At 46.7% G+C, this 16,086-nt stretch overlaps 1 protein-coding gene across 1 annotated transcript in view; it reads right to left on the bottom strand.

The window, feature by feature from the left end:
• LOC120988639 (BRI3 binding protein) overlaps nt 1-15,296 on the bottom strand; it is a 34,494-nt gene extending 19,198 nt beyond the window's left edge. The window contains exon 1 of the mRNA XM_040416231.1: nt 14,955-15,296. Within this exon, the coding sequence (XP_040272165.1) occupies nt 14,955-15,134 (180 nt within the window). The 5' untranslated portion in view covers nt 15,135-15,296. The remainder of the gene's footprint in view (nt 1-14,954) is intronic.
• Nucleotides 15,297-16,086: the final 790 nt, after the last annotated feature.

The raw sequence follows: 16,086 nt of genomic DNA, 5'->3' as shown, positions 1-16,086 counted from the left end.
GTCTCCTAGCAACCGTGCGTGAAAATCGCACCGCATCCGCACTTGCTTGCGATTTTCACGCAGCCCCATTCACTTCTATGGGGCCTGCGTTGCGTGAAAAACGCACAATATAGAGCATATAAGTGATGCGTGAAAATCACCGCTCGTGTGCACAGCCCCATAGAAATGAATGGGTCAGGATTCAGTGCTGGTGCAATGCGTTCACATCACGCATTGCACCCGCGCGGAATACTCGCCCGTGTGAAAGGGGCCTAAGGGAGGAGAGACTTTCTTTTCTTCATAACAAAAGACGATTGTCATTTTTATCCAACGGGCTATAGAAGCTCCAAGTCCCTTATTTTTTCCCTGAAATTGGACGAGGAGATGGTCAGACTTCTTAAAAGAATCTGTGGCTCTAGGCTAAGGTATGCTAGAAGACACTTCTTGACGTCTAAATGGTGAAACATTTTTTCCTGATCTGAACATGGGGATGCACAAAAGGAAGGTAATATAATTTCCTGCTGGCAATGAAACTTTGAAAAAACTTTTGGCAGAAAAGCAGTGGAGTGCCTAAGAATCACCCCATCATCCAGAACAGTGAGGTATTGCTGTTTACAGGAGAAGGCCTGGATCTCCCACACCCTCCTGGCCGTGGTTATAGCAATAAGAAAGGTGGTTTTTACAGTCAACATTTTTAGGGATATATCTGAAAGAGGTTCAAAGGGCAAGGACATGAGAGTCGACAGGACCAAGTTTAGATCCCAAGGGGGGACATTAACAAAAAAAGAAGGACGTAACCTGCTTGTACCCTTTAAGAATCTACTAACTAGGGGCATCTCAGCCACTTTGATATCTAGAAAGGCGCTAAGAGCAGAAACCTGAACTTTTAAGGTAATGGTTCTAAGCCCCTTATCAAATCCACATTTTAAGAACTCTAAAATCAGGCCTATATCCAAAGTACTCCGAGGATCCCACCGGTCACCTGCAAATAATAAAAAAGTATTCCAGGTCCACAGATAGACCTTTAAAGTAATCTGCTTTCTACTATGTAGTAGGGTAGATATAACTGCCTCAGAAAATCCTCTTTTTTAACCAGCCCCGTTCAATTTCCAGGCCGCTAAATTTAACTGTTGCACGTTGTAGCGGAAACCAGGACCTTCTCGGCCAAAACGGGGCAATCACTATGATCTGTGCCTCTTCTTCTCGAATCTTCATCAGAGTCCTTGATATTAGAGAGAAAAGGTAGAAATGCGTAAAGGAGGCCCCTGGGCCATGGTAATGAGAGAGCATCGATTTGATTTAGATTTTTCCAGGGGCAGATTGAATAGAAATGTTCTACTTTCCTGTTCTGCCTTGAAGCCCCCACATCAGTGAGATCTGATTGAATATGCCCTGATTTAATGACCATTCTCCTTCTCTGAGAGACTGTCAGCTGAAAAAATCAGCTAAGGCATTTTCCTCTCCTTTTAAATGAACTGCTGAGATGAACTATAGGTTATTTTCTCCCCATTTGAATATTTTTCTTGAGACAGCCGCCAAAGACCTTCTCCTCGTCCCCCCTTGACGATATAGGTATGCCACGGTCGTCGCTTTGTCTGAAAGAACTTTGACATGGTGGTGCTGTATAGTTGGTCTCAGGCTTAGAAAGGCTTGAAAGACAGCTGTCAATTCGCTCAGATTTGAGGAAGCTGAGGACATCTGGAAATTCCATGTCCCCTGTACCAGTTCTTGTAGAGCTAGGGCTGCAACGAGTACTCGATTAAATCAAGTAATTCGACACAAAAAACAAAACAAAAAAAAAGCGCTTGCTATAACTCCCGCTGGCCCGAATGCGCTCTGAATACTCACCTTTCCAGCAGGGGGCCTTCGGACGTCCGCACGCTGTGACCTGACGCGCTGTGCGACGTCAGGCCCAGAGCAGCGCAGAACGATGGAGAGTTGGCGGCGGCGCCCCTGCTGGAAAGGTAAGAGGGTGAGCTCTGTACACAGTGGCACTGTTATCTGCCAGGATGGCTCCATGTCACTGACATTAAACATTTACGTACACTATGACCTGCAAAATGGCCGTCCTGTAGATTGGAAATCCAGCTCAAGTAAACAATCACCGCAGAAGGCTTACTAAAGCACTGCATTACTAACTTACTTATGATGGAAATTTAGACAGCAAATACGGAGCTGTCAGCAACCGCTGGATAAATAGTCCTGACAAGCATTAATAACAGCGGAGGATGAGCGCAGTTATGAGACGTAAACTGCACGCCTGGATTGTATTTACAGTTCTCTCACTTCTGGGGGACCCCTGCCAAATGGCATATCTCAGATCTTCAATAACGCAAATCGGGGTACAAGGTAATAACATTACAGACACTTGGAGGGGCAGGGCACTGGGGGTAACGAAGGGTGTTGGAGACTGATGGCAGGGGGTGCACGCCCTTTTTTTTATTTTATTTTTTTATAGATGCTTCTCCACCATCTTAGCGATTTTTTCACTTGGTGAAGGACCTTTATTTTCTTTTCCAAGGAACTCTGTGTATTGTCCCAAGATGAAAGAAGGAAAGACTGCAAGATCCTGGTGTGGGCCTGAGACCAATTCACAGAGAGTATTGTTGATATTAAAAGTCCCAGCAAGCGCATGATGTCGCTTATCGATGCTGTCCTCTTGGAACAGAAGCTTCTTACCTGATTTACCAGGTTGATCTGTTTTTCCTGGGGCAAAAAAGAAGATAGACATTAGGTGTCCAGAAGTACTCCCAGAAATACTCTCTGCCGGATTAGTTTTGACTTTTCCTGGTTGATGATCCATCCTAAGGAACCCAGGGTCTCCTTTTACAATTCTGAGATGGTCGAGAAGACAAAAATAGGAATCTGCAGCTATCAGAAGGTCGTCCAAATAGGGGCCACCATTATTCCTTTCAGATGCAAGTAACCTACTACATCTGCCATTATCTTTGTGAAAAGCCATGGTGCACTGGAGAGGCTGAAGGGTAAAGCCTGATACTGGAAGTGGCAGAGCTCTCCTTTTATGTAGACAGCGAATCTGAGAAACTTTTGACTTTCGCTGTGGATAGGAACATGATAATAGGCATCTGCCAGATCGATTGTTTCCATGTAAAAATCCTGAAAAAGGAGATTTACTGCAAACATTATGGGTTCCATTTTGAATTTTTTGTAAATTATAAACTGATTTAGGTATTTCAGATTGAAGATTGTCCTGAACTTCCCATTTGGCTTTATTATCAGGAACAAGGGAGAGTAGACCCCCTGACCTTGCTGGTCTATCGGAACCTCTGTGATGACGCATTTTTCTAAAAGGGAAGAGACCTCTGATTCCAGAGCCTCCTGTTTGACAGGATCTGAAAAAAGCTTGTTTGTTAGGAATTTTACAACTCCTTTCACTGGAAGAGAACAAAACTCTAATATGTGACCTGATCTTATTCGATCTAAGACCCAGGGAGAGGCTCATATAGACTCCCAAGCTTGGATACATTTTGAAAGCCTGTCCCCTACCAGACATGGCATCATTGGGTCTTTTTGGAGGAGGAATTAGGATTGAAAAAAAAAAATCCCTTCCCCCGGCCTCTAGAGGATTGCCATCTACTTGCTGACTCTTTTTTGTTCTGATTTTATTTAAACCTGGTTTGGAAACGAAAAATTTTCCTTTGATGAAAAAAACAAAAACTGGATTCAGATGGAAACCCCTTCTTTTTGTCAGAGGCTTTGTCTAAAATATCGTCCAATGCGGATCGGATCCAAAGAGCCTATCCCCCTCACAGGGGATAGAACAGAGGCGGCTCTTTGAGCCCGGCTCTCCGGGTAGCATTTGAAAGAGCCGTAGACCTGGCCGAGAGCCTCACCAGGTCTGCTGAGGCATCTGCCAAAAAACTTGTAGCCTGTTTCAAAACTGGGAGAGAGGAGATAATTTGTTCCCGGGGAGTACTGGCTGCTAAACGGCTTTCCATCTGGTTAATCCATACAGACAGTGATCTAGCAGTGCAGGTCGCCGCAATAGATGGTCTAAACATAGCCGCCCCCGTCTCCCAAGATTTTTTGAGGAACCCTTTCCATTTTTTATCCATGGGGTCCTTCACTAACCCCATGTCTTCAAAGGGGAGGGAAGACTTTTTAGAAATTCTAGCCACCGGGGCATCAATTCTAGGCATTTTTTCCCAGGTTTTACAATCTGCAAACGGGTATTTACGTTTGAAGGCTTTTGAAATAACGGGTCTTTTTTCGTGATCCTTCCATTCCCTAGATATAATGTCCCTAATATTATCATGAATAAGGAATACCCGTCCTTTCTTTTCCCCTAATCCCTGGAACATCTGGTCCGGGATAGATAAGGGGGTCTTAACATCTAACTTCATAGTAGCCCGTATAGTTTTTAACAAAAAATCTGTATCCATCGCACTGGCAAGGCTTCCACCTGTCCTGAGGGACAGGAAACAACTGGAGCATGTAGGAGGAGGTGTCTTTATTTGGGCTTCCGCTGTTGTTTCCTGTCCCTGGGAGGTGGGATCAAGCTCCTGCTAGTGCTGGTGAGGAGGCGTTAGGGAAAAGAGCTTATTTTTTAAAAGAAAAAAATTTTTACTTTTCATTTTAGTCCTACTACTATGTAACTTCACGTTTTGAGGGTGTGATTGCTGTTTCAAAGCCTCCTAGGCTTCTATACATTGCGTGGAGCCGATGGGTTGAGAGACCCCTCAATCTGTGAACCCCTTAGATGTCAGGGTCAACCTTGACCATGGTATCTAAGGGGTTAATATACCAGCATTGGAGTTTTTAGTGACGCCAGCGGATACAGCAGGGGCCTAGAGGTCAGCAACAGCCAGGCCCCTGTCCGTGATCAGTCAAACAAAACTCCTTTTCCTGCCCAATCAACGATCTATACATGTACAGCGAGTGTCTGGAAGGGGTTAAAGAGCCAGTGCAAGAAGTAGTGAAAAACCATCCACCCATAGATATATATTCACATATATCTTGAAAGTTGCAGTTTTACCACAGCTGGAGTGCCGGAGGTTAGCCATCACAGGCCTAGAGTACTCCAAACACTGCATATTTTTGCCCATCACTGCATTCTGACAGTATGTTTACATGCAGAACTTCCTGTTTTCATCAGCTTCCTACTTTTAAATTTCTAGCTAAACCCAGCATGTTTCTCAGCGCTTGCCCAACCTGCCACACTCTTTCCTCTGCAGTAGTCAAGCCACCCTACATCTCCCGTCTCCATATAGACTAGGAGGAGCAAGCCCTGAGAAACATTACAGAGCAAAGCAGGCTGGGTTTAGATGGAAAAAGCCCAGCAGGAAGCTGATGAAAACAGGAAGTTCTGCATGCCAACATTCTGCCAGGGTGGAGTGATGCTGAGAAAAAGGGAAGAAAAGTGCCGACATGGTATATGGGGTAAAAAGTTTGCAGTACTGTAGACAGATAAAAAAAAAAAATGCAGGAAGTTAGACCTCACCAGGAAGCACAGTTAGGGTCCATACACAAGACTGTATGGCAGTGGTGCCTGTTTTGCGTCTACAATTCACAGGCACCGGCCATATGAACTCCGTGCTGTGAATGGGGACCCATTGACTTGAATGGGTCCGCAATCCGCAAAAGATAGGACACGTCGGAAGCCCACGAAAACACTCAGAAGCCCTTCTGTGGGCTTTTAGGCCCGTGCCTCCGCACTGCAAAATATAGGACATGTCCTATCTCTTGTCATATTTTGCGGATCGCGGACTAATTTAAGTCAATGGGTTCGCACCGCAGCACGGAGTTCACATGGCCGATGCATTGCAGACTGCAAACAGCGATCTGCAGCACGGGCACGGCAATCATATGGTCGTGTGAATGAGCCCATATGTTGTGGTGCGGGAAGGGGTTAAAGGAGCTGCACCTGTATAGAGATTGGAGCCCCTAAAGTGAAGGAGGACTCACTGCGCATGCGCAGCTGCCGTCCGTTCATTTTCTATGGGGCCGGCGAAAATAGCCGAGAACGGAGCCCGGCAAGGTGGTGGCTGGGACCCGCACCTATAGGACAATGGGGGCATATCCTAGCGATATGCCCCATTGTCCATGATGAGACAACCCCTTTAAAGAAGACTTATCACATCCTTACACAATGGCTGCACTGCACACCTTTACAGCAGTCTCTGATTCTGGCACTTTTTTTTATTGGACCAATGAGTTGTCAGATAGGCGGCCTCCAACGTCCAGAGTCAATGAAATGTCACCGTAGACACGGACAATTCCCTAACATGGGGCCCTGAGACCAATGGACTGGGTGAGGGTGAACAGGTGGGAAAACATGCCGGCTGTACAGATATGGTGACCACTTAAATTGTGGAAGGACGTGGTAAGTCTTCTTCAAGCCGTTTCAGTTGGGTGAGAACATGACACAAGACTCTTACAAATAACCCACAATTCACAGGAAATAAGCATATAGTACGCTGGTTTATAGATGCAGAAAAAATAGACTTCTGCTTCATTATGGTAAACCACCCTCCTTCAAAAACTGGGAACTCCAAATGTAAATCAGATCTGAAGAAACCACAATTAGTCCAGTTTCCTACTAACCAGTATCATTTTTAAAGAAGACCTGTAAACTCTCTTGACATGTCCGTTTTATTAACCACTTGCATTCCGTGTGTATTAATGATGAAGCATCTATTCTTATGACTGTGTTGTGCCAATCCTTTATTATTCCTGCTAGACGATATGAATGAATTGGTAGCAGCTTGCAGTGAGGGTCCAGGAGAGTGTTAACAGTTGGGAAGGGGGGGGGGGGGGGGGCCCTGTACAGTCTGACACCAGCAGCACTGATTGGATCGTTTCAGACTATGTTGGGACCCCCCCCCCCCCCCCCCCAACCAGTAACACCCTGCTGGACCTTTATTGCAGACTTTTGGCAATTCATTCATACACTTCTAGCAGGAATAATAAAGGAATGGCAGAACAGACTCATAAGAATAGATGCTCCAGAATTATTACATGGGGAATCAAAGTAGTTACAAAACCAGGGGAGGTGACAAGTTCTCGTTAAAGGGGTTAAACTGTAACTAGTTTTAAACTTTTAACACATCCTGCTGAAATTAGGTCTGATCTTGGGATGCTGTTGCTTGGAGAGGTAAAGACATCCGTTTATACATAATGAGACCCACAAAATGGGAGAAAAAGTTCACACCACTTTGGTCACAATCATTGCCAAAAAAATCTATAAAACATGCATGCGGTCTCCATAGACAACTATTAGGCTGCATTCACGCAGTCATAATACAGCCTTGTTTACTACAGGCACCAATTGTGTCCAGACCACGGGCTAATGACCAGAACTTACAGCGCCATAGAGCCTTATGAAACTGGTCATCCGGGTAGTTTTTGCTCCTTGCTCGGCAAGTAGGCACAGCTTAACAGGAAGAGGGTCCTTCTTAAAGGGGCATTCCATTATGAAAAAAATGTTATAATGCAGGGGTCACACGTGAACCGCAATACTATTTTGTGCGGCCCCTAACTATCTAGTAACAGACATGTATGTCTACATCTTGTGGCTGCTCACATGTCATTTTCATGTATTCTCCCGCCATATGGGAGTTCTGGCAGTGTAACCAAACATTTATGGAATATACTGCACGTTCTATGCCGTAAATACAGTATTTCAGTTGGTAATACCCGTTTAGGTTTTATTTTCAGGATTGTTTCAGCCTGACAATGTTGCCCCCAACAAAAAAAAGGTTGTGCACCCCTGTTGTGCACTGCTTAAAGAGTAAGGCTACATGCACACGACAGTGAAAAAAAAGTCCATTAAAAACGTCCATTTTTAACGGACGTTTATTTCACTGATGCCTTTCTGAGAAACGGACATTAAAAATGGACCCATTCAATTGTATGGGGCAGTCTGTCAGTGCAAAACGGACAATATAGAACATGTTCTATTTTTTTACTTCCGTTTTTCACTGACAGTCAAAAAAACTGCCGTGAGAATAACCCCATAAAGTACCATTAGTCTTAAAACAGACGTGTGATGGTCGTTAAAAAATTTACATCATGTCAGTTTTTCACTGTCGTGTGCATGTAGCCTTAGGCCCCTTTCAGACAAGCGAGTGTCACACTCCAGACGAAGCTCCGGTCCTGACCTCTTAGCACTGCCAGAGAGTCACATAGCATTATATTGATTTATGATGCTATGTAACCCTTAGAGGTCTGGAATGTAAGGGTTACATAGCGTCATAAATCAATATAATGCTATGTGACCCCTGGGAGGACGGGCCGTGGGTCTCGCTGCGAATCTGCACCGAGACACTTGCTCGTCTGAAAGGGGCCTAACAAAAAATTTTGGCAAATTTTAAAATGTCCAAAATGTTCTAAGAATAACTTTTGTAATGTACTTTATTCATGTACTAGCAGAAGGACCCGGTTTTGCATGGGTATATTTCATCCATTTCATTTAATGTTTGTGTGTGTCGTTAAAAGATATCGACAGTATCCACTATAACAGTGACATCTACATTCCCCCGCCCCTTTAACAGTGACCTCCACAGCGGCCTGCCCCCTTAACAGTAACATCCACAACGCCCTCTCCTTTAACAGTGACCTTCACTAATAAAGGGGTGGCAGCTGTGACCTCCACAGTACCCCCTCTCGTTAACAGTGATTTCCACAATAACCCGACCCCTTAACAGTGACCTCTACAGATCTCTGTTCCCTTAAAAAGTGACCTCCACAACACCCCGCCCCCTTATTAGTGACCTCCACAGCGGCCGCCCCTTTATTATTGACCTCCACAGTACCCCATCTCCTTAACCGTGATTTCCACAACACCCCGTCCCCTTAACAGTGGCCTCTACGGCAATCTGCCCCTTAACAGTGGCCTCCATAGCGGACCATCCCCTTAACTGTGACCTCCACAGCAGCCTGCCCCTAGGGTGGCCAGAGGTCCGGTTTTAGGCAGGACAGTCCGGCTTTCAGACTCCCTGTACTCCGTCAGGCACAGGGTCTGGACGGACACAGGGATGTCCTTTTGAACAGCTCACTCTCAGACAGCAGCACTGTGCTGTCTGAGCGTGAGCTGCAGGGAGAAAGTCATCCTCCCTCCCAACCCTGCAGTTGACTAGGGCTGCAACAATTAATCGAAGTTATCGATAATATTCTATAACTGGATTCGTTGTCAACGAATCCAGTTATCGAATAATCGGACGATTCGTTGCTATGCGGGGCGGGAGCGGGCGGTCAGGGTCCTTAACCAGCAGTAACTTTTACTTCAACTTTAAATCAGCGCATCTTTACTAACTTACAATGAAGCTCCGGTAACAGGCAGAGCGGGCGGCGGCACGTTACTTACTCACGTGATGCGCCTGCTCCGCCTGTTACTGGAGCTTCATTGTATTTGTAAGGTAATAAAGATCATAGAGCTGATTTAAAAGTTCAAGTAAAAGTTACTGCCAGTTAAGGAATAGTCTGAATACTGATGTGGCCGGTGTATTGGGAGATCTGTGGATGGTACTGTTATGGGGGAGATCTGTGGATGACACATATAGCATACGATGCTATATAGTAGGGATCGACCGATATAGATTTTTTTTAGGGCCGATACCGATAATTTGTGAACTTTCAGGCCGATAGCCGATAATTTATACCGATATTCTGTGAAATTTCATTTTTGAAAAAAAAAAATCCTACACAAATCTGCTGAAAATGAATATTTTTATTGTTAATGTGTTTTTTTTTTTTTTTTTTGTAAATCTTTCTTTTTTATTTATACTTAATATTTTGGTGTTTATTTTTTTACTAACTTTTAACCCCCTTAGGGACTAGAACCCTTGTCCTATTCACCCTGATAGAGCTCTAGCAGGGTGAATAGGATCTCACACTGTCCCTGCTGCTCTGTGCACACAGCAGCATGGAGCTTACCATGGCAGCCAGGGCTTCAATAGCGTCCTGGCTGCCATGGTAACTGATCGGAGCCCCAGGCTTACATTGCTGGTGCTCCGATCGCAGGAGGAGGGGAGAGGGGACCCTGTGTCCACTGCCACCAATGATTAAAACTGGGGGGGCTTTGGTGGGGGGCGCACTGCGCCACCAATGTTTTTAATACGGGGGTGGGGGGCGCACTGCGCCACCAATGATTAATACTGGGGGGCTTGGGGGGCCACACTGCGCCACCAATGAACATAAATCTCTCATTTATTCATATACAGGAGGCGGGAGCTGGCTGCAGAATCACATAGCCGGCTCCCGACCTCTATGTGCGGTAGCTGCGATCCGCGGCACCTAAGGGGTTAACTACCGCAGATCGCAGCTACCGCTCATAGAGGTCGGGAGCCGGCTATGTGATTCTGCAGCCAGCTCCCGCCTCCTGTTCAATTTGAATGAATGAGTAAGTCAACATCATTGGTGGCGCAGTGGCAAAAGCCCCTCCCCTCCTCTTGTCTTCTCTCCTCTCATTGGCGGCAGCAGCATCACAGGGGGAGGGAGACACTGCTTCCTTCTGCCCTGTGCTGCTGAGGGAACACAGAGAGCGCTGACAGCAGCACAATCTGTGTTCCCCATACGTTATCGGAATATCGGCAAAATAGATGCCGATAAATCCTGAATATCGGCCGATAATATCGGTAAAACCGATAATCGTCGATCCCTACTATATAGTGGATACAATATGTGAGAGTGAATCTAAAATCGCACATCCACATGACTATGCTTTTGATATAACAACTGTTAAAAAATATACAGCAAGATAAAACATGGCTGTACAGCACTATTGTCCATCAATTGCTGTGCACTATTAGGAGGCATTAGTATACAGTTTGATCAAAGAGCATAGGCCCACCTACCGGGACAAGGTTTAAAAGGTAAAACCGATAATCGGTCGATCCCTACTATATAGTGCCATCCACAGTTCCCCCTCCCCATAACAGGGCCATCCACAGATCCCCCTCCCCATAACAGTGCCATCCAAAGATCCCCCTCCCCATAACAGTGCCATCCACAGATCCCCCATAATAGTGTCATCCACAGATCCCCATAACAGTCTTTTTTACATTGTAATGCAAAATTTTAATAATTATGTAACTCCTTGTTTTAATATGGCCTTTGAACATAATTTTTCAAGTAAAATCATATAAACCCCTTTTCTTGTCATTTTGGTGTTTTTTCCCAATTAATCGATGAAATTATCGACAACTAATCGATTAGCTGCAGCCCTACAGTTGACAGAAGTTGATTTTTACCTTCATTTTTTCAATCCCCGTCGGCTGCGGAGTGGGAGGGTGCATGGCTTAGCGGGACCTGGGGGAGGGTTTTTAAGTCCATCTTTTGAGGGTGGCCTGAATGGCCACCCTACCTGCCCCTGAACTGTGACCTCCACAGCACTCCGCTCCCTTAACAGTGTCATCCACAGCGCCCTGCCCCTTTAAAGCTGACCAGCAGTGAAGAAAAATGGCTGGGTTGTTATGGAAACCTGGTGTAAAACTGTGTGTATGTGGAGACTAAGGGCCTGCAAGCTTCTAATGGCTGATGCATTTTTTGGGGAATATCTCAGGCAGGGATGTCCTTTTGAACAGCTCACTCTCAGACAGCAGCACTGTGCTAAAATATGGGTGGACAGCACTCCTAAGTAATGATGTGTCGGGTGCTCGTCTCCAGGAGGGGTGGTAAAAAGCCCCTATGAAGCAACTTGTAGATTTCCAGAAAAAATAAAAAAATGGAGACAGCACATCCAAAAAAGGTGCAAAAGGTGGAATTTATTCCGGGTGCAACGTTTCGGCTGTGTTAGCCTTTTTAAAGTGAAAAAGGCTAACACAGCCGAAACGTTGCACCCGGAATAAATTCCACCTTTTTTGGATGTGCTGTCTCCATTTTTTTTTTTTTTCTGGATATCTACAAGCAGCACTGTGCTGTCTGAGCGTGAGCTGCAGGGAGAAAGTCACCATCCCTCCCACCCCTGCAGCTGACAGAAGTGTGGCCTAACCGAATCGGGGGCGTGGCTTAGTGGGACCATGGGACGCGGTTTTTAAGTCCTTCTTTTGAGGGTGGCCTGAATGGCCACCCTACCTGCCCCCGGAACTGTGACCTCCACAGCACTCTGTTCCCTTAACAGTGTCATTCACAACGCCCTGCCCCTTTAAGGCCTCATGCATACGAACTTATTTTCTTTCTGTGTCCATTCTGTTTTTTTTTCTGTAAACGGAACCATTCATTTCAATGGGTCCGCAAAAAAAAAAAACGCTACTCAGTGTGCATTCTGTATGTCCGTTCCGCAAAAAAATAGAACATGTCCTATTATTGTTAGCATTACGGACAAGGATAGCACTGTTCTATTAGGGGCCAGCTGTTCCGTTCCGCAAAATACAGAATGCACACGGACGTCATCCGTATTTTTTGCGGACCGCAAAATACATACGGTTGTGTGCATGAGGCCTAAAGCTGACCTGCAGCAGTGAAGAAAAATGGCTGCGTTGTTATGGAAACCTGGTGTAAAACTGTGTGTATGTGGAGACTAAGGACCTGCAAGCTTCTATTGGCTGATAAAGGACATGTGACCGTGTGTAGGGCAGTTGGGATTTGAAGAGAAAGACCTGCAGGCTTCTATTGGCTAATGTAGGTCATGTGATGTGCCATATTTTCATTTTTTGGGAATATTTCAGGAACGGTACGTGCTAGAGAGCAGAGACCTGGTCTGAAACCTTCCCGGACACCTGATGTACCTGTGTGCCCCATTTCGTGATTGTAAATGCGACGGTCCGGATTCCTTTAGCGCACATACATACACTCAGCTTTATATATTAGATTTACAATGTTACTAAAGAAATAGACGTCCCCTGGGTACCCATCGAGATAGTATAGTATAGTCTTACACCGCTGGCATGTCAGCGGTGTACTGACCACGAGAGGCTGCTGCAAACGCTGTACAGGCAGGGGCACGCATCACTGCTCCTGCTTGTGCCCCCTCAGCTTGCCAAATCCTGGTAGAGTACAGGGTGCTGATGTGCTGTGCCAGGATTTAGCCAAGCAGGGGGGGGGGGGGGGGGGCACAGGCAGGAGCAGCGATGCGTGCCCCTGCCTGTACAGTGTTTGCAGCAGCCCCACAGAGGAATCCGTACACCAGTACAGCGCTGACACGTCAGTGGTGTACGAGTATACTGAACCTAAAGCTCCATAGACACCCTGGTCTTTGGGGGCCTATTTCTTTAATACAACAGTGAAATACATTGAAGGGTTTTTCCAGGATTTTATTCTATCCTCAGAATAGGTCATCAATATCAGATTGGCAGGGGTGACACCCCTGACGATCAGCTGGTTGAAAAGAAGGTCATGCTCCATGTGAGCGCAGCCTTCCCTTCATTGTTTACTTGCTCGCCATCAACATCGCAGCGGTGAGTGGGTGCAATTACAAGCTGTCCCATTCACTTCAACGTACGGCTCGTTCCTATACACTTCAAAAGGAAGGAGCCATCCCATAGAAAGAGGTGAACTTAGGTAGAATTACACCCGCTCACCGCTGCAATGTCGATGGCAAGCAATGAAGGGAAGGCTGCGCTCACATGGAGTGAAGCCTTCTTTTCAACCAGCTGATCGGCGGGGTGCTGAGGATAGATCATCAATATTAAAATCCCAGAAAAAAAAAACTTTAACTGTTGATCTATGAAAGTGACATCACATGTCCTAGGGAAAGTTGTGAGAAGGCCGCGGCACATACAGAAGCGCCAATGCCTTCTCAAATAGTTTGGCGGAGGTCCGTACAGTCAAACCCCCACCGATCAGATAATGATGACCTATCCAGAGGAGAAGTCATCAGTTGTAAAGTCTCGGAAAACACCTTTAATGAAGTATGTTACAAAAATTATTTTTACAGCATTTAGAACACTTTTAAATAAAGTTGTGTAAAAGTTTAAATATAAAGCCCCCACTACTCCTGTGCTGACTTGTACTTCACTTGAATGGGGGGGGAATCCGTTGTAATGCCACAGTGCCGCCGCTACATCCAGGTAATGCCCGCATGAGCCCTGTCAGCACTGTCATTGATCGACTGCGGTGTCGGGAGTCGGACTCTGATGATAGGTCATCAATATTATGCCACACTACCCTTTAAGGCCTCATGCACACCACTAACCTTTCATCTGCGTGATATCTCCATTTTTAGCAGATAGCGCACTGACCCATTCACCTCTGTGGGTCCTTGCCACATCTGTATCGTTTGCACATCTGTGTGGCTGTTCTGCAAATTCTAGAAGATGTCCTATTCTGGTCCGCATTGGCGGGACTAAGAAAAATACGGCAATGTACACGCAAGGTATCTGTATTTTGTCAGAAGTACAGACACGGCTGTGTGCATGATGCAGGGGTATTCCCATCTTAGAGCCCAGAAAGCGCCGGGAGGGGGCAGCGCGCATGCTTGACCACCCTCCATTCATTCCTATGGGAGCGCCAAAAATAGCCGGCTCTGCCAGCCCCATTGAAGTAAATGGAGCGGTGGCTGTGCTTGCACGGTGCACTTCCCATTCATTTCAATGGGACTGACGAAAATAGTCAAGTGTGCCGCTTGGCTATTCTCAGAGCTCCCATAGGAATGAATGGCGGGCGGCCACGCATGCGCAGTGTGTACCTCAGCACTTTGCAGGCTCCATTTTAAGTATAGGTGCAGGCCCCAGAGGTGGGACTCGCACCTATCAGACATGGGGGGGAAGGGCATACCCTAGGGATGTCAGACATGGGAAAACCCCTTTAAATAAATCAATAAATCCCATCCTCACTTTTGGGCACAGCCCAGGGCCTTTTTGGTTTGGATTCTGGGTTTAGTGTCCCTGTAATCCGGCACTGAAGCTCACAGCCACTCCTAAAGCAGTAGAGAGTGGTACACCATGAGGGTGGCACTGACACTGGTGCAGACTAGCCGTTTCTAGCTACCACTACCGCAGTGTGTGTGCTGTGGGCACCGGAGGTGCAATAGGCAGGAGAGTGTGCTCGGTAGAAGCATGCCCCCCACCACGTCCCACCTTCTGCACGGCTCTCACGTTCTCCTCGCCGAACGTGCCGCTCATGGTCTGGTAGAAGCCGGTGGCCGCCTTGCGGAAGGAGTTGTTCTGCTTGTCATGGCCCCGGTTCCTGGTGGCCCGGGCGCCCAGCAGCAGCAGCAGGGTGAGGAGCCAGGGGAGCTTGGAGCGCAGGAGACCCATGTCCGGCGGAGAGAAGCAGATGGCAGCAGCCGTCTTCACAATGTGAGGTCCTACCTTCTGTCTCCTCCCAGCACCGGAAGAGCGGCCCCTTCCTAAGCTCGGTCACCAGAGAGGGGCGGCTGGAGCCCTCAGCTCTCCCCCCTAGGAGACCAGGCCACTTCTGTGCCATGTCCTTCACCCTGAAGACATCTGATGGCCACAATTCTGGCACCATAGATCTAGATGGCTTCAAAGGTCCTGCATAGAAGGGATACTCCCATCAAATGAAGTGATGGCCTATATCGCCACGTTATGATCATGGACCCCCACAGTATCTACAGTCAGAAGCAAGTTATTTTCCATGACAGATTTAACCCTACGTATTAAAAAATATTAAAATCCGCAGTGAACATCTGCAGCTTTTCCGCAACATTATGACCATGCCGGGGATTTGAACGTCTACCCCATGCAGGCTCGGACTGGCCCACAGGGGTACAGGGGAATTCCCCGGTGGGCCCCTGAGCAAGGTGGGCCCCTAGTCTCCTACCCCCTGCACAAGTGGCACATAACACAGTAGACTTACTGCACTACATACATATATTCAATGTACAGCACCTCAACCAGCCTATGTTCATATTTAAAAATTTTTTGATTATTTATTATATTTGAATGTATCCGTACGGTGGGCACCCAAAATAAATTTTACTGGTGGTCCCTAGGTACCCCAGTCCGACACTGACCCCATGCTCGTGTTTTCATGCACATTGCTCTACTACCTGCAGGTGACCAGGAACCGCTTTTCATTTGGCCAGCAGGGTAATAGACTCCCCTGTCACTGGCGCCAGATTCCAGTGCCAAGCTCTGGTTCCCTGGGCAGACAGAAGTGTGACATTCCATCCCTACACTTGCCACCACTGACGGCCACAGTGGCCTCCACTGAGTCTATTTTTTTCTAACCTCTGAACCCTGCCCG

Source organism: Bufo bufo, chromosome 2 (genome assembly GCF_905171765.1).
Source record: "Bufo bufo chromosome 2, aBufBuf1.1, whole genome shotgun sequence".
Taxonomy (NCBI): domain Eukaryota; kingdom Metazoa; phylum Chordata; class Amphibia; order Anura; family Bufonidae; genus Bufo; species Bufo bufo.
Note: the sequence above shows the minus strand (reverse complement) of the source record. Positions and strands in the feature narration are given on the sequence as shown.